The sequence below is a fragment of the Pholcus phalangioides genome, unplaced genomic scaffold, assembly GCF_987345545.1.
Source record: "Pholcus phalangioides strain wild (caught in Gottingen) unplaced genomic scaffold, Ppha-v1.0 ptg000015l_1, whole genome shotgun sequence".
Lineage (NCBI taxonomy): Eukaryota > Metazoa > Arthropoda > Arachnida > Araneae > Pholcidae > Pholcus > Pholcus phalangioides.
This window is the reverse complement of record NW_028301608.1, coordinates 34,256,703-34,284,452: the sequence shown is the minus strand read 5'-3', so window position 1 is coordinate 34,284,452 and position 27,750 is coordinate 34,256,703. Positions and strand designations below refer to the sequence as shown.

Genomic DNA, 27,750 nt, shown 5'->3' with positions numbered 1-27,750 from the left:
ATTATGGGAGCTCAAAATCGAGTGATAATGGTTCATACTTTTAAATAAAACGAATAAAATTTTCATAAATTGGGCTTAGAATGTTTATTGGAATAATGAAGTTTTTATCTTTTGCTACTATTCTTTGTGAAAATTATATGTATATAGTGATTGCGGGTGAGTTTAACGCCAAAATGGGTGACAAACTGTATTTTCCACTGAGCTCTCAAAATAGTGAATCTGTTATGCTCGTACGAAAATCTGGACACAATTTCTAATTTTCGCAGGCATAAGCAGGCTTTTCTACTTCGCCATGACCTAATTTTGTTAAATAGTTTGTGCCCAGCCGATGTAGAAAGAAGTCTTACTGTCTATGCTCACAATGGCGCTAGTGCGATAGATTAATTTTTTGCTTCATCCGCACTGTATTCAGAGTTTGTGGGAGATTTCGGATCGAGACCAGAATCTTTCTCAAATCATATCCCAATTACAGCGCAATTTAATTTCCCTATGTGTTTTTTTTAATGTTTGTGTTCATGTCGTATGTTTTATATATTTTATTCTTTAATTATCGTGTGAATTTTTAATCCTCCGTCCAGGCATCACAGACTATGGATGATAAATATGTTTAACAAACAAAACTAATGTTAAATCTCTGTGTATGTGTAAAATGAATAAATTTGATTTGATTTGAAATCGCCTTCAATACGTTTTGAAATTCCTAACCAGTTTTTGTTCTGTCGAGGGTGTCTACTAGCGTCGCTATTTTTCACTATCAAGCCGTTAAGTGTTAATGAAATTGGGTTAAAGCTACTTTCCGTGTAATGCATAAAAGTATTGTGCAGTAAACTACATTTCAGGGTGAAAAACAACTTAACAAATTGTATTCATCAACTAATCAATTACAATTTTTTGCTGTGAATAAACACTAGCAATGTATTTGACGGTGGTACTCACACCAATTCAGAAGAGATGCCAACAACAGTATAAATTCGGCGGCACCTGATGATACTATGCTACCTTTTGATACCACGGTAACATCTCTATAAAGATATTTCTTCTTGGTTCGCAGAGTATCGTTATATCGAGGTTTTATTGCACTTGAAAATCGATTTAGAGCCCCTAAAAGTATATAAATTGTATTGTTTGTGCAGTTCATTGTGGGGGTGTTATGTTGGCGGTGTTTTCCTTTTGAGACTTTTTGCTTCGTTTTTGATCTGAGATGAGAAAAATTGTCTTCAAATTGTGTTTCAAAATGAAAAATTTTGGATTAACAATTGCATTATGTTATTGTTATGAGGAATTATTTGGATTTAAAAAATTACTATTTTCTAATAATTAACTAGTTGAAGTTAAGGGGGAAAGCCATAATGAGAGGGGAGGGGTACCACGAAATTTTAACCTAGGTTCCTCAACTTATGAAAATTACAACAAGAATGATACACAAAAACAACTCGGAAATCCCTTCCGAAGTCCATTCAGAAATATCCTGTAATTCGAGATGGCGAAAATTGAATGCACATCTCCCCACATACTCATTTTTATTATTTTTCGATTTATAACGTTTATGCCCATATTTTCCTGTACTATTTTTTTTTTCAAATTTATACTGAACTGAATGTGTTTTTATACACTTTCGTATTCTGAATTTATCATATGATTCTTATTTGCAGAACCCCAGTCATGCAGTGCTTGTAACCAACCAGACACATATGAAAACATAATCGATAACTACTGCAGAGCAGATTTTGGTAATTATATACTTCATTAAGTTAATTACTGATAGCTCTATAGATATTAATGTTTTTTCTCTTTTTTAAATGCTGTAATATCGTATTTTTAAGATGAGAAGATGTATGAAAGAATTTATTTCAGCTAAATATAAATTTTTTCATGCATTTTAAAGCTTGTTTTTTATATTTAACAGAAAACAATCCATTTATTACTACACGATTATTAATGCAACAAATTCAGGTATTGCTAAATCTTTTGTACACTCAGCATTGGTATTAACAAAAACCACATGAAAAAAAGATGTTATGTGAAGATAGAATTTTTTTTAAATGCTAATCTTCTGGAAACTAAATAATAATTTCTAGAAGAATAGAGTATTTACCTGTTTTTTTATTTCAATAGATTTTTGCACTAAATAGTTGGTCGAATGTACCTTGTTTCAATGACAAGACAATATAGCTGTTGGCACAGCTTCATTTTACATTTTTTTTTTTTCATAAATTGATACAGCACGTAAATTTTTCTTTACCGAATGAATTTATTGAAAACAATGTACAAGAACATGGCTGATTTTTAATGGTAAATTTTGAGATGTTTTTTTCTGTCTCTATTAGACTAAACAAGTATAATGTTTGTGTGTTATGATTCTTCTCATGGTTCCAAACACATTCCAGCAAGATTTTTTTTTCTCTTCCAGCATATACCAATTCGTTAGAAATTTATCGAAGGAATTTTTACGAGGTTTATGTACGGTTAAGTACTATAAAAGTAGCTAATACGTGGATGCCATAATAAAGAATTTAGTGTGTGCCCAAACTAGATAAATTTGAATCAGTGACGCTTATATCTCAGATACAACACCGTTAGGACAATTGCAGAGCCCCTAATAGTGCTCACAAACACAAATAAATACAAATACAACCCCCGGGGAAAGCTATTTCATTTATTAACAACCTTATTAGAGAAAAAGTCACTGTGACACCACAGCATAGAATTGTCCCTTATCAATCGCTACTGTTGTCCCCTTGTAAAGGCAATCGATTGAAGTAATTCATAGTCTAGTACTATTCATAGATGGACTATGAATAGTACGGACTGAATAATTCATAGTCCATCCCATTCAAAAGTTTGAACACTTGAATCATATCCCCCCCCCCCCCCGATACCTGCTTTCTTTCCCAATGCAAATATCTTGCTTAATCAAAACATCTTCACATTTCACATTGATGCATTTCATTCAACTATAAATTTTATGAGTTGACCTCTCTAATGCAAATTAAAATTATAAGTAAAAAAATGTGTTTTTTTTTTCACTCTATATAAGTTATTTTTAGATACTTTCACCTCGGACACCCTGCATTACATTGGATGATATTCGTACAGTATTCAAATCAGGGTTTCCGCTGGCATTTAATAATGTGTATTGTAGTAATTTCGGCATCAGAAAGAAAAAAAATATTACGTATCTCTTCGCTTCAATGTACACATTTCTGAACATCATTTTTAACGATTTCAAATGTTTTTTACAATTCTTTTTGACTTGGATACGTCTTTTAAATCATCTGACGATACTGAGAGCATTCGCAAAACGTTGCATAACAATATCTTAAAACGCTCATAATTATGGAAGTTTTCAGAATATCTCGGTATTTTCGAGGTTTGCGGATAGATTCCTTTAACAAAAATCCAAATGACACGTTTTCGGCTTCAATACCTCTTCCGGTCTGGGCACTAGGCCCACTTCATAACGAAACTGCTTTTCGCTATAAATCGAGAGGTTCGTAATGTAAATGAAAGACAATGTTAGCTATTTCTGAAGAAAAATTCGGTGACACAAAGCTCATTATGTTAAAAATTAAAAATTAAATTTATAAATTACATGTTTAGGTCTCGGCCAACATTTTTGTATAAATAAATAAATCGGCAAAAGAACGTATTAATGTCAAAACTTGCGGACGTGTCTATGACACAGCCTATCCTACTACTTCACCAAAACACACAAACTCTGGCTATATTACAATTTACTGCCATTAATGAGATGAGTTGGAAATGAAGGCGCTGTCTATTAGAGGTCACCTCAAGTTCATAAAGGAAAACATCTTATCTATATCATTCCTCGGGTTCGAACCCAGGACCGTGACAGCAACCTTTACGGTGATATATGAGCATCTTACCACCACGCCACTCGGGCGCTCACAGCCTACCCCAATTTTTTTGCGTTATGTGTAAGAGTACCTAACTAATATTCTATTCAAAATTCCTTTTTGATCCTTCCATTTGTTTTAAAGGCAATTTTGACATACAATAAACACATCAATCAAAAAAGCCACGTCAAACAGTCACTTTTGGCTCGGATTTGAAGAGGATAAAAAGAAAAAATTGAGCTGATTTGACTCACTGCAAATCACCATGACAAATGGACAGTCGTTCTTTGGCAAACTCTATCCTTTATTTACTTCATCAGATAAAGCACTTCAACGTAATTAGCTAGATGCTATTGGAAGTGGAAAATTAGATTAAAGCCAATGAACTGTATCGAAACATTCCATTCTGAGATTTGTATTTCCATAGTTATTAATATCGCAATACTGACAATGTTTTTCGTCTCTTCAGTGATCAGTCTTGATCACTAAAGAGACGAAAACACAATGAAGATCAAGAAAATAAATATACAGTATATGTAAAACAAAAATAGATAAATGGGCAGTCATTCTTTGACAAGCTCGAGATCCCTCATTTACTTCACCAGATGAAGCATTTCACCACGATTTAGTAAGATGCGATTGACAGTGTGAACCCCGATTCCCTCTCTCTCAAGCCAATGGACTGTGTCGAAATGTTCCATAGCATTATGCGTTGTTTGATACCGATGTCTAACAATCTTTTTTCTTCTCGGCAGTGATCAAGACTAAAATAAGGAAGCTGCAGAAGAGCAAGCTCGCCTGTAAACGGGCCAGGATACTCAAACTTCGAGACGGTGTAAGTCGCAAAGAAGTCAGACGGCCGACACTCCAACACGCCAACATGACGACGTGCTGCGGGGAACTCGCCAAACACGCAGGCAAGAAGTCCCGCCTGTTGATCATGGGCAACCAGAACGGCGACCATTCCCTCACGCCGACCTTCATAATGGAATGGCAGAACACCAACGCCTTCAAGGGTGCCGTCAAGATGATGAAAAAGATTGACTGCAGCAACCCTCAGATCATATCCGAGACGGTCGCCGGGACTCCTGACCACTTGGCGACGGACCTGAACCTTACGGAACGCAGGAGGAGGGCAGGAAGATCTAGGCAAAAGAAAAACAAGAAGAAGCACCATCGCAAAACTAGTGGCACGCACGCCGTCGTCACGGGCGGTGTGTCAACTTTCCATTCTACGTAACAAAGACGTGTCGTCATCACATCACGGGATTTACTTAATGAGATAATACGAGCTAATATTATTATCATTTTTCTCGATATCGAAGAAAAACACGCACTCAAGATGAATCATGCAAGTCTCCCGCAGTTACAAAAAGCACGATTTGTGAATTTTACAGCAAGAAACAAACCGAGCTTCCCACGAACTCCCAATTGTGAATGAATTATAGGTTTAAAAAAATTAATGCGGCAATTATATCGTTGAAAGCCCTCGGTTGGCGACCGATATGTGACGCAACTGCGTAACTTTGACAGCGTAAGAGTTAAAAATGCGGCTCTCTGTGTCATGGGAGAACTCGTTTAGTTTTTTTTATATAATTATCCAGTCATTTTTATAACATACAGGGTACCCTGTGGGTCCAAATTCGGCCTTTATCTCATCAACCGTCCGTGGTATAATGTATGATTCCTTTTTAAAAATCACTCAAAAATGTGCTTAGAAATCACTCTGCAACGGTTTTCAAAGTGGAAATAGAGTTTGTCACGATCCGCAAAATAAAAAATATATATATACATTTTATATGGACAACTTATCCTGAATAAACAAATTAGAAAGTTGTTACTCCTTCTCTTCTGAGACAAACAAAAAAAATTCCATGCTTCTAAGAGCAATATTCGCTGAGATATTTGAATTCAAAAATTGCAGAGGTGGGGATTAACAAAATAAAATAATTGACGATGCTTCTTTCCCAACGCTTCTCCGATTTTGAATTCAAATATCACAGTGAATATTGCACTTAAAAACATGTGATTTTTTTTTTTTTTGTTGTGCTCAAGAGAGACCGGGCGAGAACTCCTTAATTGAAAGTTACAGGACATAGGGACCGTTTAAAAATTTAGATTTATTTCTGACACTATTTTCACACCTGAAACAGGTACAGGGTAATTTCTGAACACATTATGAGCATTTTTTAAATTAGCGCCATACTTCTCTGAGAAACGGTTAATGTGATAAAGGACTTACAGGATACCCTGTATAGCTATATGGTTTCCTTTTCGAATCCCCCACGGCTGCAATAGACAGTTGGAGTCACAGGAACTGTCAAGATGTAGTTTTATAATAACATCTGATTGACATTGCTTCCTTATTTTGTATCGATTCTGATATTTCTACTTTCAGGAAAGGTTTCAACTCGTGGCTGTGAATTCAACTCTTCGAATTCAAACTGAAAATGATAGTATTGTAATTGTGTATGTTGTGTTCGTTTTGTGTGACAGTGTATTGAAAAAAAAAAAAAATTCTGCTCTTTGTAAAATGTGTTTTTTTTAATGAAAATTTAAAAGAGCTATAGTAAGAAGAGTATTTTCATAGCTTATACGTAACAGATGTATGTTTAATGAAACAAAAAAAAAAAAAAAAGAAACAACATATAATATTTGCTACATATTTCACGCAGTGGTGTTTCTATTTTTTATCGAAACTTAGCACTTCAATAGATTCTAATGAAACGGGATTAGATCGTCGAACCCGCTTCGATGTTGTGTATTTTATGAACAAGATGTTTTATTGACTTAGTTTGACTATGATGACCATGTCGTAATGAGGGACCTTGAATATATTTGTGAATGTTCCGTTTTGTGTCTATTTTTTTCTTCTTCTATCGATGACAAATGTATGATTTCAGTTTCTGTAATTATGAATAAACTTAACGCTTTTTTTCTGACTTGGAAATTTTATATGTATTGGAAACAGCATTTAAGGGGGTCTGTGGACGCAAATTTTCCAAAAAACACATTTTCGAATTTTTCAATTTGCAAATGCTATGAAATTTTCTGCGTCTGTGTTCAAGTGTTCTACCTGCACTATAAGTGGTTTTAACATATTTTAAATAAATTGCTGACAGGCATTATATGTATGCTAATGTTTTCAATTACACTGCTTTTTCTCCAAACTGAGTTTTTCGTTACAAAGGAACATTTTTTCGAACACCATTTTTTCTTGAAACTTTGTGTCTCAAGACCATGGTGTTACATGCTTTAGCACGAAGAGGTTTTTATTAAAATTATTTTAAAAAACTTTTAAATAAATAATATAATTATGGCACAATATTTGTGGCACGATAAATTTGTGCTACAATTGTGTGGTGAATTGTATGGTAAATTTAGGTGATTTTTGAGAAAGTCGCATGTTGTTAAATTAAAATTTGAAAAAAAATATATAGTTAACAATTAAAATTTTACGCTCGAAGTAAATTGTATAAAATATTCATAGTCTTTGAGAAAAAAAAATGAGTATCTGAATAGAAAAATGTGCGTGTGTGTGTTCCTTAAAGGAAAGATAATTTTTTAAGACGGACAAAAATAACTGAAAAAACGCCGATTATAGTAGCGCTGATGCAAGCGACTTCGGTGGAAATATGCAAATGAGACGTTGTAAGAAATTGCGCTCCTAATCCACAATCAGTTCACTGTTGTAAACCATGTATGTGAACAGGGATGCTGAGTGCGAAGGATAAAGCTTTGTTGGTGAAGCTGTTTTACGGCAACCAGGAGTCAGCGACCATTGCCTTGCGTAAATTCCGTGTTCAGAAGAATGTGAGGACTCGAAAAAAACCTTTAACAGTGACAGGCCTTATAAAGCTTGTTTAGCGGTTTGAGGACACTGGACTGTACGATCGTGTAAGAGCCGGACGACTATGTTTAAGGAAGGTACGTTCGCCGCGTGTTGCAGCCGAAATTGAAGCGTTAGTTTCTGAATCAGCCGCAGGGACCAGCAGTTCACGTGAAGCTGCCAGACGCTTGGGCTTACCACCATCCTCGATATGCAATATTCTTCATGGAATCCTTGATCTGTACCCATACAAATTGCAGTCGTGTCATGAACTTTTACCATCGGATACCGTACCGAGGGAAACATTTGCGATGTGGGCTTTCTCCAAAATCGAACAGAATCCTGGGTCTTTAACATCTTGTGGACAGATGGAGATCATTTTTCGCTTCATGGCGACGTTAATACCCATAACTGTTGCATCTGGGCGACATTAATACCCATAACTATTGCATCTGAGCGACGTCTAATCCACGTGAGTACACGCAGAAACCATTGCATTCCCCAAAAGTGACAGTGTGGTATGGGTTCATAGGTTCGTTTATCACAGGTCCTTCTTTGAAACGCAGTGCCCAGTAAATGGATTGAAGATGGCTACGGTGAATGCGCAGCATTATTTAACGCTTTTGCACGAGAAGGTCGCCATGTTTGCGTGAGAGATGCGCTTTCTACCGTCACGTTTATGCAAGATGGAGCAACTAGTCACAATGCTCTTCCGGTCAAGGCATTTCGGATTTTACAAAATCATTAGCAGACATTGCAGGTTCCCATGGCTTCCCCTGTCTCCAGATTTGGCACCGGCAGACTTCTGGTCATTGGGATATTTGAAATTTCGGGTGTATCCATCCCATCCATCCAATCTGTCGGAACTGAAAGATGCGATCCGCCGAGAGGTGTTATGTATACACCCGGACCTGATGCACTCTGCCGTTGCTGGGTTTGTGAATCGCCTGCAATGCGTTATTCCCTGCGGTGGTGGTCGTGTGGAACGAATACTGCTGTAATAAACTATTTGAAGGCATTCCGTTCGTTATTTGCGTATACTTTCTTCGATTTGTGTGCGTCAGCGCTACCTATCAGCTCTTTTTAAATTATTTTTTCCTGTCTTAAAAAAATTCCCATGACATAGCGATGCTAACCCTACAAATCGTTTTTATTTCGGTGGTTTTTCCGGTTTTTATGAATTTTCAAAGTTTTTACGGACTTTTTGCCCATCCTGCATCACAGATTTATATTATGTGTAGTTGTTTCGAAAATACAAATTTTCAAAATCGTGTCATTCATTTGCGCAAACCCGTATTAGAATTTGATATTGAGAGAAATCTGTCTGTAATGTGGTCTCCTGGTGGGACATTTACTTAAGTTAATATAGATATAGCCTGCAGTTTCTCTACTTGGTTTTCCTACATTTCTAAATTTTTCGGCATCTTAGAGATGATGTGAGATGACTTTTAAATTGTCATCATATCTATATACCTTATACGAAAAATGGCTTCAATGCACTAGCGCATTTAATTGGCAGAGTGATGATGAAGGGGGTATGAGCTGTTAAAGTCTCATCTACGGCACCCCGATATACACGTGAAGGTTCAATGTTGAAGTTTTCCAACTTTGAACCACGAATGCAAGACATCTGAAAAATTTCTCCACAGAGAAGAAGACGACTTCCAACATGTACTTTATATATACAGCATGAAAATTCAGGCGTTTGTCATTTTCACTTCAAAATATAGGAAACGGATAACTACACTCGTTTAACACGAACAACCATGAATACATTAAGACATTGGGGCCACTACCACTTCTCGCTTTATTGCGGCGGAAAAAATATCGTGAAAACTCATTGGGGCGGCCATAGTGCACCCGCTTTCCTGTTTTCACCGGCTCAAACTGCTTTTACTCGCTTGAACTGCTCACCGTTTCACGTTAAAATGGATTACTTTCCTCTATAACTATTCATTTTGTATTGGAACAGTATATCCAACGGAGTTTTTCTTAACGATTAATTACCGTTATCACTAATCGTTGATTAATTATGACATAATAAAAGCGAAATCTTTAGTTAATAATTAATTAACGATAAGTAATGATTATACTGAATCCAACGAAGTTTTTTACTAATCATTAATTAGTTATGACATGATAAAGTCAAATCGTTAATTAATCAAAATTCCGTTGGATTTAGTTTTGTCTTTAATTAGTTAATTAACGATGAAACTTAATCCAACAGAATTTTGTACCGATTAATTGCCGTTTTTCTAATCGAAAATTAGTTATCACAATAAAAGCAAAATCACTGATTGATTATCATTAATTAATCAACTATAATCAGCGATTACACCAACTCCATTACAACTTCAATGCGAGTCCTATTCGTTTCATGGACGTTCGTCATTCTTTCATGTTTAATTTCATGATAAATATTATCACACACACACACACATAGTTATCATCAAAAACATTATAGATTTCACGTGATACCCCCATAATGCCAACTCATCATGTTGTAGAGCATACTTGCCAAACTTTTTCTTCCATCACCCCCGCCCCTTCTTCAGGAATTTTTTTTTCTCATCGTCTCCCTCCTCAAGTGAACCTATAGTATCCTATGTTATACCCGCAGATTCTATAGCTCCTTTGGACCATTCCCTTGCCCCCCAGGGGGTGATATTGCCCACATTGGAAAACATTGATGTAGAGTGTAGACAGACGCTCCCGCGAGCGGTGCACTATATCCACAACCGGCTAGAATTGCGCGGTATCATCCAACACCTTCTATAACAGAAAATCTGCTCGCGAAACTCGTGACGTCACTGAAGTCGTCCACTTCACTTATAGTCATTGGATATATTGCAAAAAAAATAATGATTTCGTGTACGACGGCCTTCTCTATCCAATGACTGCAGGTGAAATGGAGGACTTCAGTGACGTCAAAGCTTCGCGCGAAATCTTTCTGCTATGGAAGGTGTTGGATCATCCCGCTTTCTGCAACTGCAGAGGTTCAAGCGATAAAGCGAGAAGCAGTGCACTATGGACGTACCCTTACATACACCCAAAATACACATTCCGGTACGTACCCACAATTCGTAAAAAACTTTGCAGAGAAATGCTTATAAGGTGCATACACTGTAAAGTAATAATCTGTACTTCAGCACGTCACACTGCATGGAATCAGGGCTATATAGTAAGGGCTGCGTGTTTCAATCCTTTGAAGTCACGCTTCCCGCCTTGGGTTAGTGGGCGTGTTCTCGGAGTTACTGCCAGACGTCACAGTCCAAACACATTTTTAGCAGATGACATCAGCACACGAGAAACGTGCTCTCTCTATTTTTACATTTCATTTGCTTATTTTACTGTTTCAAGTGAGGGATCTTTCGTTTATGGTGTTATCACAGGTATGACCGTGTCATTTTTTTAATCTTTTATAATCTATAAGCTAAGAAATGGATTAAATCCAAGAAATAGTAAGTAATAATGTCTTTTAATATTAGCATTCAAAATTAGAATAATAGCGACGGGTAGAATAGGATCCTGCAATATTAGGATTTTTTTTTTATATCTGCTTTCTATGTTTTTATATTACAGTTGCATTTTTTTTTTTGGTAATAACGAAGTCAAAGGCTTTTAAAAGCTCTACACCCGATTCAAATAAAAGCAAAAAAACAAGTGAAAATTATTAGAAAGTTCAAAAAAAAAATTATCTATCTTGAAATGGGACTTTCAATCAACCCAATAACAATTAACGTGATTCAACTGAAATGGGTCCGAGAAAAATATTCTCAGTGGAAGTTACCTCATAAGCAAATGCAAAATTTCTTAGTTTAAATTTTGAAAAAGTTGGAAAAAGCAAACCAATGAATAGGCAGATACTAATGGCAATATAATTGAGAGGATAATGTTGAAAATAATTCAGTGGAATAAGCGTTCCCAACTTCAAGGTGCGAAGGCGAGCCGATCTCCTCCGTTAAAAAATCTCGCCGCAGAGAACAACAGCCCTACAACGATAAAAGTACTCAGTCCGCCGTTATAGTGAGAAAAGTTGGTGGCACATGGCAGCACTACACATAACAAGCTTTACACAGAAACAACACTTCACGTCAGATTCACAATACATATTCCAATATGTTTGCATTACGATATGCACACGTATTCCAATATGCACAAATTCGTTGGAAGTTGCGCAGAGGAATATGGACGATGTGCATGTATGGTTTAATAGTAGGGTAGCAAAGCGGGGCGCACTCGGTTCTGTTTGAGCAATGATGACACGCAAGACGTCAGCTGGTACCGACTCAGACGTGTCATGAAACAGCCCTTATTATATGGCCCTTGCTTGAAATAGCAAAATATAGTCATGTCTCCAGTGAATTATATCGTATACTTGCCTATAAGTCATTATCAAAAATGACATTGGATCCATTACCTCCGGTTAGTCAGATTTCTAATGTCCGTAAGGTTCGCAGATACGAAATATTCAAATGAGAGGCATGTTTTTCTTTATTGAGCTATTATTTTTAAAGGTAGATGGCAGCACCTGATGACAAACTTGAGCATACACACGAGTTGTGACAGTTAGTGACACGAGTTGTGAAAGTGGTGTGCCCGAGTAGCATGGTGGTAAGATGCTCGTCTACCATCGTGAAGGTTGTTGTCAAAATCCCGGGTTCGAACCCAAGGGAGGATATTGATTTCTTATTGATAAGATATTTTCCCTAACGAACTCGAGGCGACCAACGACAGACATCGCCTTCACTTCCAACCCATCTCACTAATGGCAATAAATTACAATATAGCGATATGGCCAGAGTTGGTGCTTGGTGAAGTAGTAGTAGTTAACAAAAAGGGCCAGTAACAGATGGCAACCCGAACGATAACTGAACTTTTAATATTCTTCAAGTATCGAGAATACTCGTATATAAGATACTATTTTTGTTTGCGCCCGGTAGCTAATGATATAGGAATTGTTACGAAGGCGAATTGCGGTGGGGGAATTTCTTGTGTGAGAACTCGTTAATTATTTTTCTCTTCGAATTGAAAAACAGTTAAACAACTAACTGTCCTGGAGACTGGAGGAATATTCTTTAACAGGGGTTCTTACCCCTGAGGCTCGTGACCCAAGTTTGGGTCATGGGAGCTTCAGAGATGGGTCATTCTTATTCACCTACAGTTGGAGGTTCTTAACCTATGCGTCACGAGCCAAACTCGCAGGGGCTTCCGGGATGGGTCATACGAATCTACAGGCGGGATTCTTGAGCTATAGGCAGGGCAGGATCGCAACTAGAGGAGGGTAGGAATAGTCTTTTTCCTTTACTGATTCGTAATTTCTTTGTTGGACAACGAAATACTAGAGTAAACGTAGTATAAATAAAGTAATATATTTGTATGGATATGTGAGAGTGCATTTTCTTCAAAACCAGTGGGTTTCATTGCTTCAAGCAAGCTTTAGTGTTTAAAAATAGGAATATTTGATGTAGGACAACGTTACCCTAACGTATGGACTATTTGAGCCCAAAATTAATACAAAAACACAATACAAGGCCACAACAGGAAAGATGATGCCCAATAAATAAATTTCGTAAAAGTGAAATTTTCGTAAATTTGTAATCGATGTAAAACACGAAATTTGTAATCGAATGAAATATTTTTTGAAGGTTTCCCCATGTTTACATCTGCACGCATGGCGTTCTTTTTCCCTCCATAAATTTCAACGGGATTGCCGTTTTAACGTTTGCGGAGCGGCCGTTTCGAAACACGCTGGTGCGTTTTCATTTCATGTTACACCATGAATTCTTTGACGACAATTGTTTGTATTGATGTGTTCTATCACTTCTTAAAGTTTTCCCATCTTTTCTGAATCACCCTATATAGAATATATAGTCACAATAGCAGTGTTCCTTAAACTTTTTTGGCCTATGACGCCCTTTGACCATATTTTCTTATCATGTCCCCCCCCCCCCCACCCCATCCAGGTGATCATGTTAATTATTGAATTCAATTTTGTCGAAACCAAAAGTATAAAAATTTCTGAGCGATCTGGGCCAAAAGTGGATCGGGGGGGGGGGGAATTCATCTTCCTCTTTCTCAAGAGCAAGAATTGGAAAAATATGTCTGTCCCGTAGAGCACGGGACAATTTTTCTAACAGTTAAGTGAAGACGGGCGAAACTACAAGAATGTTTCGCAAAATCAACTCATATGATCACCCTATATATATGCAAGGTTTCTGACTCGCGGACTATAAAGGTAATGCACTCCTGGTATATAGCCATATTAATCCCTTTATGACCTCTCACAAGATAAAACTTCAATTGTAAACACTCTGTCTATACGTTTATTCTAACATTAACAACCAGCCAGGTATATTGCTTTGAGAAGTTCACTTGTTTTCTACAACATTTTGAACATGCTGAATGAAGTGAAATAAATATAGTCATCCAAAAATCTCAGATTACACGAAGCAAATCTGTTCTACATGAAGTAGTAAAAAAATTCACTTTTCAAGTGTTTCAAAAATTAATTTTCGTAATAATTTACTCACATAGAGTCAATAACGCAACATTTCTCTATATTAATATGATAAATGTCTAGCTGAAGCCGAGGCACCATGACCACATAAAATATATTTTTCTCCACTTTAATATAATATTCTTGATATTTCTTTACGAAATAGGAATAAATATTGTAGTAAGAAATGCAATTGGGCGAATAATTCATTAAAAGATAACTCAGCAACTTTAATGGCTCGATTTTAGATGATGATTATCGATGATTGTGTGATTGACTATTCACATAAGTTCATTGAATATTTTCTCATGATTTCGTGGGGGAAATACGACAATCTGCAGTCCGAATATATAAATTTTCAGTTTTGTCCAATGGAGTGTTGAGTTTTCATGGTTTATTTAGTTAGATCTGCGCCTCTCCGCCAATTGTGGATTGTATCTTTTCAATCACTTCGTGGATGTCCTGATCGAGATGCGACGAGTTGCCCCTACTGAGGACCTTGAAGAAAAGTTGGAAAATCCCGTGACTGATCATGTAAGAGACCTGTTGATTCGTGCCTCCGACCACTATATCCCGCACTGATTTCACGGCTCCGCTCATAATCTCGTGGGTGTCGTTGCACATTAGGCGCAGTGTAGCCGAAGCTATTCCAGAATCGATGAGTTTTTCGATGTTCTGCTTGTTTCTGGTAAATGCTGAAACAACTCGAAGTGTCATCGCGATAATATTCACTTTCGGATGATCCAATAGTCCCAAGAAACAGCTCAGATCGCCATTGTTAACGATGGTGCACAGGTGTTGGTAATCCTTGCTTATCCCCTCATGGATCATGCTTAGGATGACTTTCAAAATTTCTTCGCTTCTGTGCCTGAGAAGTTTGACTAATCGGAGCACAGACTTCGAATCCAGCGACATGCAATCGAGCTTTCTATCGTCACGTCGAAGGTACACGAATGTCCAAAGTGCGTTGATCGCGATTTCTGGATCCGAATGGGTAACGAGCTCGTTCAGTCGTGGTACTAGTTCGTGTTTCAGATTCACGTTCAAAGGTACGTCGACGCCGCATCCGTGGTGACATAAGTTTTTGATGGCTCGAGAGACATTACGCAAAAGCGAATTAGAGCAATAACTTTGAATAAGGGGCAGAAGGAGCGCATCTACCGCGAGTCTAAGAGCAGCGTCCCTGAATATCAAGTTTTGACCAATGACGTTAGCTATGGTGGAAGCAGCGTACTCGTTAATCTTCAAGTAAGGCGACCGCAGCTGATTTATCACATGCGACACCGCGCCAGATTGTGCGATTGCTGTTACTTGCATAGGACTTCCAGCAGCGATGTCGTTGAGATCTATCAAAGCTTTCATCAGGACGTCCGGACCGACATTTTCCTTCAAGACGTCGACATTTGAAGTGATTGTTTCCGTGATGTCTCGAGAGCATAATCGGCGTGTTTCACTGTCGTAGTCACTGCGGATCATTCTCGTGAGTACCGTATGGGCGTGGAAAAGAATTTCTTCTTCATCAGCACTAGTTTTGGACACCACGTCACTTTTCTTGTAAAGCCATTCTTGCTGCCTACTGTCAGAGGATCGCTGCAGGCTGTCACCGGAACCGAATACTCTACCCGATGGATCCATGACACGGTTAAAATTTTGCAGTGGCTTTCAGTTGTTTGTCGCACCAGTGTTATTGGTTGATCAATCGAAGAAAGAATGATTCCAAAAAAAAGAGACGGGATATTACACTAAATATCGTCTTTGAATCGGCTTATAATTTTTTTTTGTAAGATTTTATCGATGTTTTATTTTTTTATATTATTATTATTACTCTGTCATCTGATTTATAATTTGATTCCAGTAGATGACGAAGTGAAACTCGGTTAAAATGGCATTGAAGATTCCACAAAAATTTGTCGTTACTATCGAGGTTGAAGTTTTCAAGAACCTTTCAAATGAAAAAAATGCAGGATGATACTAAATTCATGGAACAAACTTTAAGAGGTGATATAATACACCTAAACAAGCATTTTCGATCACAGAATGTGAGGTCGAATCATAATAGCGAAGGCGGTAGAGTGTGTTTTTAGAAAGTGCTCAACAGCACTTCACCAGCTTTGCCATTGCTTTCTTCTCGCTGTACTATCCACATTTCTGTGAATAGCTATTTGGTCAAAGACCAATTCTAACATTGCTGCTGCCCAGTGTCAGGATAGTTTGGAATCAGAATCTGCCATCTTTATTATTATTACGGTATTATATTTTTTAATTACCATCCTTCGCTTGTATATCTGTATGTGTACTAATGCGATTTGTCTTATTAGTTTATATTGACTTTCTATTTCTGTTATTGCGCTCTGATTGGCAATCGCAGTTTATCCATTCAAACTTTGATAAATTTTGCGAATTTATCACATTTGCCGGAGATTATGTTTTATCCCCAGCTCGTATTGGTGAATATGATAAATCGTGAATAAGTTATTTAAATTTATTCGACATTTTACTCAGACTTCAGTCTATTGTATTATAGATTCGATCGGTGATGTTGATTATGTTTAAAAATGTTGATAAATGCGAAGAAAGGTAACATTACACGACACTGATAATAATTTATGTTTTTATCCAATCTAACAACACTTATTTTCAATTAATTCAATTTTTATTGCAAAACATGTGTAGTGGACCTATCGCGTACGGAAGATACTGATAAGTGCTTGAATTTAAGTGATACTCCGCATTCTTCCATATTTATCTCACTCACCAAATCCATTCGGGAATTATGCATAATCAACGGTAAAGGTGATACATGCGTGAATGTTTATCAGACTTACCGAGAAAATTGGTAATTATGCGGCGATTATGGATAATAACGGATTTATCAGAATTATCGTAACGTATATGAATGGACTATTGGTGATAGAAACATATACTTTTAAAAATATTCAAATTTTCATATTCATACGTGGATTTTAAATATTTAATTTATTTTTGCAAGGGGCTGTATATACTATTACGTACGTATGCAAGTATAACTCATAGCCAATACTGTATTTTTCTAACAAACTCATCAAAACATAAGATCACTCTTCCTTTCCTCTCATTGTTTGTGAGTATTCATGTGTATTTGACTTTTGTCTCACGCTGTTTGACTTTTAAAATTTATTCAAGTGTTGTTTAACTTTGTGTTGAATGTTTTGAATTCATCTTGGAAAAACATCTTTTCCTGTTCCAATGTTTACCTTTGTATTGTTTTTTTCGTCTTTTTTCTGCTCTTTTCACCCGCATGCTCACTCTTGTTACAATTTGTGCTGCCACGAAACAAAACTTTCCGCATAAGATGCCGTATCCATGTACCGTAAAAAGTCAAATAAGTTCTCTTGGAAAGTTAAATTTTGAAATTCTTAGAATTATTTTTTCAGTTTTTATTTCAAAATTTACATTCATTCATGAGACACGTTCTTTTAATACTAAAAAGAAATACATAAATGAAGGGTTATTCATCCACAGCTTGTGCAAAAGATTCAATAATCAAGTTTTTATGGTAATGTTCGTTGTGCTATCTGTTAATTAAACGTCCATAGAAGTGAAACATCGCTTCAACTATATATAAACCCTCTAGAAATATTTTTTTTTTCGTCGTCTTTCGAATTGTCTACAGCCTAATGATAAACTCCTCGATAAAACAATATCCTCTACTACCTCAAATCCCTCTATAGTGATCTTTTTGATATTTTGAAACTGCTACAACGATACTTTTTATATTCAGGTCAATATCACCTTCAATATATTATTAATTAAATTCCTCATACCAGTTTTTGAGGGTGTCTAATGACATCGGTATCTAGCTGTGTAGTACAAAAAAGTGGTGTACACTAAACTACTTTCCAGGGTGAAACAACTTACTAAATTTTATTCATCAGCTAATAAATTATTATTCTTATTTTTTGTTGTGAATAAACACCAGCCCTCGGGGCTCTTTGTCATGAATTACTGATCATTTTCAGAAAATGGTGGAAAACAATGAAAAGCAATTTTAGAATAAATGAAAGAAATAATTCCAGTATGAATGAGAGAAGTAATTGAAGAATAAATAAAAGAAATAATTCTAGAGTAAATGAATAAAATAATTTCGGAATTCATAAAAAATAAATAAAATCTAAAATAAAAGAAAGAAGTTATTCCGGGAAAAATTGCCTTCCCATTAAGATGTCACTGAGTTACATCAGTTGGTGGCCCGCAGGATTCACGGGAAGTTTCAATGTGGCCCGCCGTGTCTGAAAATGTTAAAGACCCCTGCTCTAAGCTATATACATTGAGTTGTTTGCATTCTCTGCCGGTTATTCCTCTTGAGATTTTTTCTTCATCGTTTATATGAGTTGAGATAAAGTTCTCATGAAGTTATGTTTCAAAATGGAAAATTTCGGACTAACAATTGTAACATATTACGTAATTGCAAAAACTGAAAATCTGTACTTATAAAATAACGTGTCCTGACTCATTGATTCATTGACTGATTCATCATCAAATGAATCATCAATTGAATGACTCATCATCAAGCCAAAACCGCTGTAGTTTTAAATATATCTGGGCGGTCAGCGGTCATGCCTGTCTGTCTGTAGTTATAAATATGAAATTCGATCACTAGTTTCATTTTATGATGTAAAGACTTACTAAGAAGACGTTTTTCAAAATTTGACCCCTAAGGGGTCAAAAGGGGATCTAAAAGTTATACAGAGAAATCATGCCGACCCGAAACCGCTGAAGATATAAATATGAAATTCGGTCATTATTTGTATTTTGTAATGTAGAAACTCACTAAAAAATGATTTTTCAAAATGATTTTTTTCAGTAACCTTTAAAGCAGGGTTTCCCAACGTAGAGTGTCACGCGGAACCCCTGATAGCTATGAGACTGTTCTGCGGAAACCTCGATAATAATGAGAAAGAGAACTCTCTCAAATAAATATTTGAATATTTATCCAAAACAAAGTGTATCACTACTGCCATCTCAACACCACAAGGGGGACTGGGCTTGCAGAGCTCCAGCCAGAGGGGACCCGAGAGTTTTCATCAATTTTGTTTTCACACTATAAGTATATTTCACACTATAAAGGCGCTCGTAAAGAGTGTAACCTCAGCGGGACTCACCAAAGATCTCAGGCTACGGCCCTACTGCAGGATTGAACTCAATGTTGAAGCTCACGAGGTTGGAGATAAGATAGGTGGCGTAAGAGGTCCTAGTTTAATGATGTTTCTCAATATAATACATCCTATAGTGTATAATTAATAAATTATTTTCTAGAAGACATATTTTGGCTGACAAAGTTTTATTTTTGCCCGTTCGTTGGTAATAGACATAGCCTGAGAAGGACCGAGAATCAGTGCTATCCGAAAATAAAATTTCTGAAGGGTAATTTCACTTCTCTACAAATTTTAAAAGGCAATTTTGTACAAACAGAGACATTTTTTAATGAAAAACGGAGAAATGATTCTATAAAAAAAGTACCTAAAATTCAAGGAATATTTTTAGTCCTCAACAAAATTTGGACGAGTAAAATTGGATATTGATTCCTGGATCACTCATCTGGATACGTATTGGGGAACACTGCTTAGAATTCTTCCGCGTACACAGAGTTTCTGCTGCGCAGAAAAAAAAAGAAATTCACCGTATTGTGTATGAAAGGTAGCATGTTATTTTTTCATTCCGCACAGATATATCGAAATTTTGAGCACAGAGAAACAAAAGTCTGTGCAGGTGAAATTATAGAGAACGTGTCCACTATCTGGAAAATATAAAGCATCCTTGGTACCACCGAAACAAAAAAAATTATTTACCTTCTTTATTTCTGCCCAAATCAAAGAATCAAAGAAGAGAGGAGGCGCAAAAGTTCTCATGAGGAACAAATGATGATAACAGCACGAAATACAAACAAAATAATGTAAATGTAACGCATTAAGTGTAATATATATATAATGTGGGAAAATTATGTAAATATTTAGAGTTTTAATGACATTTCTCTCTCTCTCTCTCTCTCTCTCTCTCTCTCTCTCTCTCTCTATCTCTATCTCATATTATGTAGTACGTGTAATAGACGGCGCAGCAAACAATTGAACTAAAAAAATACAGTCCTCGACACCTGATGTGATCGCATCGGGACTCTGAGTTTCTGATAACTTTATCCGAAAAATAACGGTGACCATACATTCCGTTTGGTCGAACGGGACTTATGGTACACGGATATTGGTAAAATGGGACATCTGGGAATTATTGGTTACAAATGTTCTCAACCGTCTCCCATTTTTTTTTATATTCTATTCTAAAACGGTACCTTTTTTCCTTGAGCTAAAATAAGGCATTTTTGTCATTCAGACATTGTGAGGCGTTAAAATGGAAATGTCTAATGTTTATCACAAATTACGATATTTTTTAATGCACGCAATACGTTTAAATATTCCTTGGGAAAGTCTCTGGGGAAAAGAAATTTAAACCTGGTGAATTGAAAGAAACTAAAGAAAAACGTCGTCTTTTTTGGTTTTACATTTGCCTTTACCTATAGGAAGGCCTTGCCAAAGCAGCTTTGCATGTACATGGATACGACTGATTACGACATTAAGCATGGAAATGTTTGTAAACAAGGGAGAAAGGAAAGAACACCTTCTAGCTTCCTGCATAGTCTTGCGGCGTGTTAACGATAACTTACGGGGGGAGAAGTAAACGAGTATAGTTAAATCTTGATTTCAGAATGTACAACAACAACAAAAAAATTCGACGTAATAAAAATTGATAACATTATCCGAAGTCCCGATACCTACAAACGTATTTTTTCCCACGTTATAATATTGGTCCGTTCCTTGCAAAAGTGATAACGGTACCCAATTGCATTATCCATGATTCAAATATGCGACATTGTCTATAAACGAGTCTCTGAGCTATAGAAACAATGTAACTGAATAATATGATTTTTGATTCAAAAAAGTTTCTACCAGAAACCCCCTTCAGATTCCAGGGATTTGGGTAAATTAATTGAAATTTCAAAAGCTAATGAGATCAGATTGATTAACCTCCGACTTTTCAGTTTCTAATTATAAGTAAAGGATTAAAATATCCAATAACAATTTCAGTCCTTTCCGGAAATGATAATTTTTACGATTATTTTCATTCCTTCAGGAATATTCATTGGATTCTTATATTATATGAAACTAGTTTTCAAAAATTGAAACAAAGGAAACCGATCATATTATAATGTTCTGAATGGAAAAAGGAGACTTTCAACTATGAAATCCCACGACCTCCGGGGCTTTTATTGTCGGATTGCCATCGTTAATTCTATACTGGAATAATCCTCATTTTTATTCATGTTCTTTTTCCTCAAATGTGTCTGTCTGATTAGAATTTTCATTTTCATGTGTATGTGCGGGTTAGAAAAGACGAAATTCTATTATTTCTCCGCTCCATTAATTCTAACCTATACCTAAGAGATCTAATTACCTTTTTAACGCAGGAACCTAAACAATGAAAGACCTTGGACCATTCTTTCCCTTTTTGGAATTTTTAATTACATTCGAAAAATCTGTTATTAACATTTGGTTGTTAATTAAAAAACTTTTTTTTTTCTCCGACTGCTTATCCGGAATTTTACTTTTTGTCCTGAAGTTTTTAATAATAATAAAAGAATATTCTCTTCTCGTATTGAGAGAAAAGGAACTTTTCTAAGATATGCGTATTTCTTTTGTTGTTTGATTTGAGTTCCTTTTAAGGTCGAACGGTTTTTATTCTGGAATTCTACAGGGACTTTATTCAATTCGGGGATAAATACTCTTGGATGTTATAACATGATTGTTATTTTATTTCCCTAAGTTTTAAATAAATTAGAGGTTACATTTGAATTTGGGGGATTGTATTCGGAAAGATCCGGTTACATTGGAATTAATATCGTTCGTTGTGATATATGTAAGTGCATTGTTTTGAAGAAAAAAAAAATGTTTATTTTATCCGAGTTTAAATGTATAACAGATTTTATGTAAATGTAAAGATGACATTTTTTGGCAAATATATTTTTATTTTCGTGTTTATAACTTTTGAGGAAATAATGGAACGTTAAAAATATGACCTTCAGTCTCACGAGAGTCGGAAATAATGTTTGCTGACTTTGACAAAATTATTAAACTCACAAAAATTTATTAAAAATAGAATCAGATAATTTTTTCCATAATTTATAGCTTTGTACCTGGAGTCTTGAATCGATATAAATAGTTTATAATTTTGCTATATTAATTTTCCAATAAGAATTCAATTCATTCATCCAGCAGTGAAACTATTTTTTTGCTTTTACGACTGTCTTTGAACGACTTTTCATGTCATTTCATTGATGTTATAATGTACAGCACTGTCTCCCAGAGTGCGCAATGTTGTTTTCTGAGGAAGGGGTGGCAAATGTTATGGATATATTATAAGGCCTTGTGGATTGGCTGAAATTGGGAGCGATGAGGAAAAGAAGTTCGGGGAACTGACTGGACATTGGTTTTACAAAAAAGGACTCCCATATTTGAAATGTCATAATTAGAAATAGTGACTGACAGAAAGATGAAACAACTAGTTCGTTTAATAGGTGGCGGGCGTTTAACTTCAAATTAACCGGTTTTCAAACACGTTTGTAACAACTTCATCTGATAGATGACAGCACAGTTCTTTACGGCTTTGGTGATTTTGTCTTTCGCAAACATGAGTCAAATCACGTTGCGATTGATTCAAAATGGTCGCCTTGCCCAGGAAAGACATCACACAAGTGAAGAGTGGAGTTTAAAGTCATCTTTTTGCAGTGTCTCTTTTGAAACGAGTGTGTATGCCACCCACACAGATGAACTGTTCAAGCTGATTCAGCACTTGAGGCCTCTTGCTGCAAACAATGACTTTCAATGGCCCCACAGAAAAAAAATTAGTTCAACAAAATGACCATGGCACCATCTGCTAGTTAAAATATTAATTAATTTGCCAACTAGTGTATTCAGATTCCAAGCCTGCCATCAAGCTTACCACTTGTTCCATCTTCCCATCTATCATTGTTTCAAAGTTACGACATCGCAAAGTGTTAGGGGAATCTCTTCTGAAGCACTGAAAATGTATCTTTCCTTACATTTTCATCTTTATTTGATTACGCTAATATATGGTACATTTCTCAAGTTACATCATTTAATGCTTTTATCGAATACTATTTTTTATTTCACTGAACTGAATATGTTTTTATACACTTTCAGTTCAGTGTATGTATAAAAACACAAAAATACTTTGTTTTTTACACTTTCGTATATTTATCATATATAATAGGTTTTTTCTTACTTGCAGAACCCCAGTCATGCAGTGATTGTAACCAATCAGGTTTTTTGTTATCATCAGGGGAGATGAGGCAGCAACTTTCTAATTGAGTTTTGTGGCTCACGGGAACTTCATAAAGAGTTAATTTTTATTTTAATAACTATACAACCTCGTCTTGAAACGCGAATGACATATCTAAGTACTACACGTTATATGGAAACTTTTTCTAATTGGAAATATACCTGTACGGTCAACGGTTCGCCAGTAAAATGACATACCCTCGTTTGCTCTATGCATCCTGCACGCACGCACGTACACACACTTATTTCGGTGAGCAATATGTGATTAGTTTAAATGGGGTTGGGGGAACGCCTGAAGAGAACCTTAGCTAAGGATAAGCTTCGGTCTTGTTGTTTGAATTGGCTCGCGCTGGCTGGTTATATTTTTAGAAAATTAATATACAGTATATATAGAACAAAAATGAAAAAATGGGACGTCTTTCTTTGGCAAACTCGAGATCCCCTCATTAACTTCACCAGATGAAACATTTCACCACGATTTAGCTAGATGCGATTGGCAGTGTAAACCCTGATTCAAGCGAATGCACTGTTTCGAGATATTCCATTGCGATATTTTCATAGAATTATGCGTTGTTTGATACATCTAACAATCTTTTTTCTTCTCGGCAGTGATCAAGACTAAAATAAAGAAGCTGCAGAATAGCAAGCTCGCCTGTAAACGGGCCAGGATACTCAAACTTCGAGACGGTGTAAGTCGCAAAGAAGTCAGGCGGCTGACACTCCAACACGCCAACATGACGACGTGCTGCGGGGAACTCACCAAACATGCCGGCAAGAAGTCCCGCCTCTTGATCATGGGCAATCAGAACGGCGACCATTCCCTCACGCCGACCTTCATAATGGAATGGCAGAACACCAACGCCTTCAAGGGTGCCATCAAGATGATGAAAAAGATTGACTGCAGCAACCCCCAGATCATATCCAAGACGGTCGCCGGGACTCCTGACCACTTGGCGACGGACCTGAACCTTACGGAACGCAGGAGGAGGGCAGGAAGATCTAGGCATGATTCAGTCAAGATGAATCATGCAAGTCTCCCACAGTTAAAAAATCACGATTTGTGAATTTAACTAACACATAAGAATTCGTTTCTTTACTTTTTCCCCCCCAAGAAATTCATTAGATGCTTAACGTGATAGGGTGTAAACATGCAGTAATGGATTATGGGAAACACTGCAATTGTTGCTAAAAATGAGTTGAGTCTCTAAGAAAAGAATTATATTCGAAAGCTATGGTGTTTATCAATTTTTTTTTTAATTTTATAAAGTTATCATTTATTTAATCATTGCTTTATTTTAAATTAGGTAAATTATGTAGTGGAAAAACATCTTTAGACTTAAGAACTCACTAAAAGAAATAAAAATACCTATTTTAAAACCTGCTCAATCAATCTTATACTAAAATCGATCCGGGGTCTCGCCCAAAATTCAAATCTCCGAATATAGGAAACAAAATAAACCACGAAGAATCCAATCAATGTACGAATAAAACTAAACAATGTTTCTTTCCATTCTGTTCGCAGGAGAGAGACTCTTTCAACATATCCAGAGTATGAACACCTCCAGAATAAAGAATTCGTCTTGAAATTCTTTTCACTGATTCCTTTGAAATTCGAATTCTGAAACACTAAGGTAGAGGAAAAAGAATGAAAGAAAGAAATGATTGTAAGAAAGAAGAAAATGTGCGGAGCATAAAAATAACGCTTTACGTGAAGAAGGACTGCACCCCCTTCTATCTATGAGAAATTTATGCAAATTTTTCCAAAGCCCGGAAGTATCCGCTTTACGTTAGATGATTATGTGAAGGGGGTAAATAAATGCCATGATTCTCCCAAACATAAGGTAAATGCATTTTTTTCCTCCCTTTACCTTATTTTCAGTGCTTTCCTCCCATTCAGAGAAAGAAACCTCTCTTGGTTATTTCATTCGTGGTTTCTGTCATTTACGGTCAATATCCTACTGATGAAAGTAGATTTATTCTATAGATTCAGGGTACTCTTTTTTCCTTAATAAGAAAATCCACTTTCTTCGCTGAACAGGAAATAACAGTAATTTCTTGGAATTCTTCTATCAAACAGGATACCACCAAGCAAAGAGATTCTCTAATGTTTTCTTCCTAATCCACGCATGCGTTTTCGGATTGAATATTCCCATGTTCCACAAATATCCATAGAGTTACAGGGTGATTATAGAACTGTCTCAGACAATGAATTTGATAATAATTTCCGTTGTTCATGCGTGTTCTCATGTAACCGCTAAACATTGGAACATATTAGTCTGTGGGCTATATGGAGTCTAATTATGGGATAGTTCGCGGATTGTGCAAACAGATGATAGGGCCAGGGTTGCACTTTCCAGACTCGGAACTCAGGGCGAAAATAATAGCGGGGCCTGAGACGTCATAATTTCATGGCCTCTTACACCCGAATATATTTTATATATAGTATTCTGTGGGAGAGGGGAATAAAAAAATTCAAAATAAATGCAAGAAATAATTCCAGTGCATATTAAAAATCGGAAAAAATGAAAGAAATACTTTTGGAATTGATGAAATTCCGAATAAATGAAAGAAATAATTCTAGAAAATAATGAAAATTCAGAATTCTAGAAATGATGAAAATTCAGAAAAATATAGAATTATTTAGTTCCAGAAGAAAATGCAGAATTACAGAATTTATGAAAGGACTATTAGTGGGGCCCGGTGCGACCGTATCTGTCGCACACCCCTATGGGCAGCTCTGGGGTGGGCAAATGAGGCCAAGTTCAGTATGAACACATGAGATTGTTGAATCACCGAAGCGCACCGGCAAAAAGTAGGAGTCTTGTGAGCCGTATCTGGTTTACGATCACGATCGATCTTTTTCAACACAACCGTGGACACCACTGTATTTTCAAAAAATCATTTAGCAGTTGGATAATGTGCAACTCACACAGCGGTATTTTCAGCAGGATTCAGCAATGTGCCCCACGTCCGTGAGACCGATTGAGAGTATTTTTTCCACCGTGTCATACCCAAAATGGTTGCTGACTCCTAAGATCCCCAGACATCAGCAGCCCTGATTTCTTTCTAAGTTTTCTGAAATACAGTGTAAAAAAAAGGAAACCTCATACGTTACAAGATTTGAAGCACAAAATTCCTGTAATGATCAGGAAAATTACCGAAGATACACTACAATGCGACAGAGGAGAATATGAAACATCAAGTGGACGGGTGTCTTGAAGGAAACGGCACCCGCTTTCAACACCAGCTTTGATAACAATGAATGGCACTCGCACGTACAGAACACAATCCAAGCTCAGTAATACAGGGTGTCCTCTAAGTTCTAATGCTGCCCTCCGCGAGTGAAAGTACGGTGTGCCATAAAATAAAGAAATCTAAATTTTAAGGACATCTAAATCTATAAGGTCAAACATTTGTCCCGTTTTGAGACTGGAGGAATATTCTTAAACAAGAGTTCTTACCCTATGGGTCGTGATCCAAGTTTTGGTCACGGAAGCTAATACAATGAGGCGTTCAAATTCAACTACACCCATTGGTTCCCAACTTATGCGTCACGACCCAAAAGTAGGGACTTGCGAGATGGATCATACGAATCTACTAACAGCCAGAAATTCTTGAGCTATAGGCGCGACCGCAACTAGAGGAGGGCAGGGGATGTGGTGCCCGGGAGCTGAATTTACTCTTTTTTTTCGTAAAAAACTACGAGGAGTGACCCGTCCCTGGCTGATATTGAATTTTCGTTTCTAGTTCCGGCCCTGGCTATAGGTCACGACCCAAACGTAATTCGCCGGGGCTTCCGAGATGTGTCGTATGAATCCACTTGCAGTACTCTTCACTTATTACCTCACTAATTTTGAATTACAAACATTCCCATGGGTCGCAAACTGATCTTATTATTGGTGGTTTTGGGTCCACTTCCTTAAAACGCGGGACTTCTGGCAATCCTAACAATGTTCATTTTTTATATCGGAGGTTCACAACCCCCGCCCGTCTGGTCTGGTAGAAAAGTATCAATACACTCAACACGGAACATATAACTAGGCTAGCCATATTTCCCCGGTAGAGTATGGTAAACGGGATCCCGATGAGAAAAAATGCGGTGCATCGCAAATATCGCCACAATGTTGTCATTTATCACTGAAAAATCAACAATGGACGCAAACCGTAGCAGATTAAAAT

At 36.6% G+C, this 27,750-nt stretch overlaps 2 protein-coding genes across 2 annotated transcripts in view; one reads left to right on the top strand and one right to left on the bottom strand.

Annotated features, from left to right (window-relative positions):
- Window positions 1-6,799, top strand: part of LOC149075891 (secreted frizzled-related protein 5-like) — a 140,882-nt gene extending 134,083 nt beyond the window's left edge. Inside the window, exons 3-4 of the mRNA XM_089243386.1 lie at window positions 1,653-1,730; window positions 4,613-6,799. Coding sequence (XP_089099512.1) covers window positions 1,653-1,730; window positions 4,613-5,097 — 563 coding nt within the window. The 3' untranslated portion in view covers window positions 5,098-6,799. The remainder of the gene's footprint in view (window positions 1-1,652; window positions 1,731-4,612) is intronic.
- Window positions 6,800-14,587: 7,788 nt separating this feature from the next.
- Window positions 14,588-15,820, bottom strand: LOC149075890 (importin subunit alpha-3-like). The gene has a single exon (XM_089242157.1). It carries the CDS (start codon window positions 15,818-15,820, stop codon window positions 14,588-14,590), a length of 1,233 nt encoding a protein of 410 aa, XP_089098283.1.
- Window positions 15,821-27,750: the final 11,930 nt, after the last annotated feature.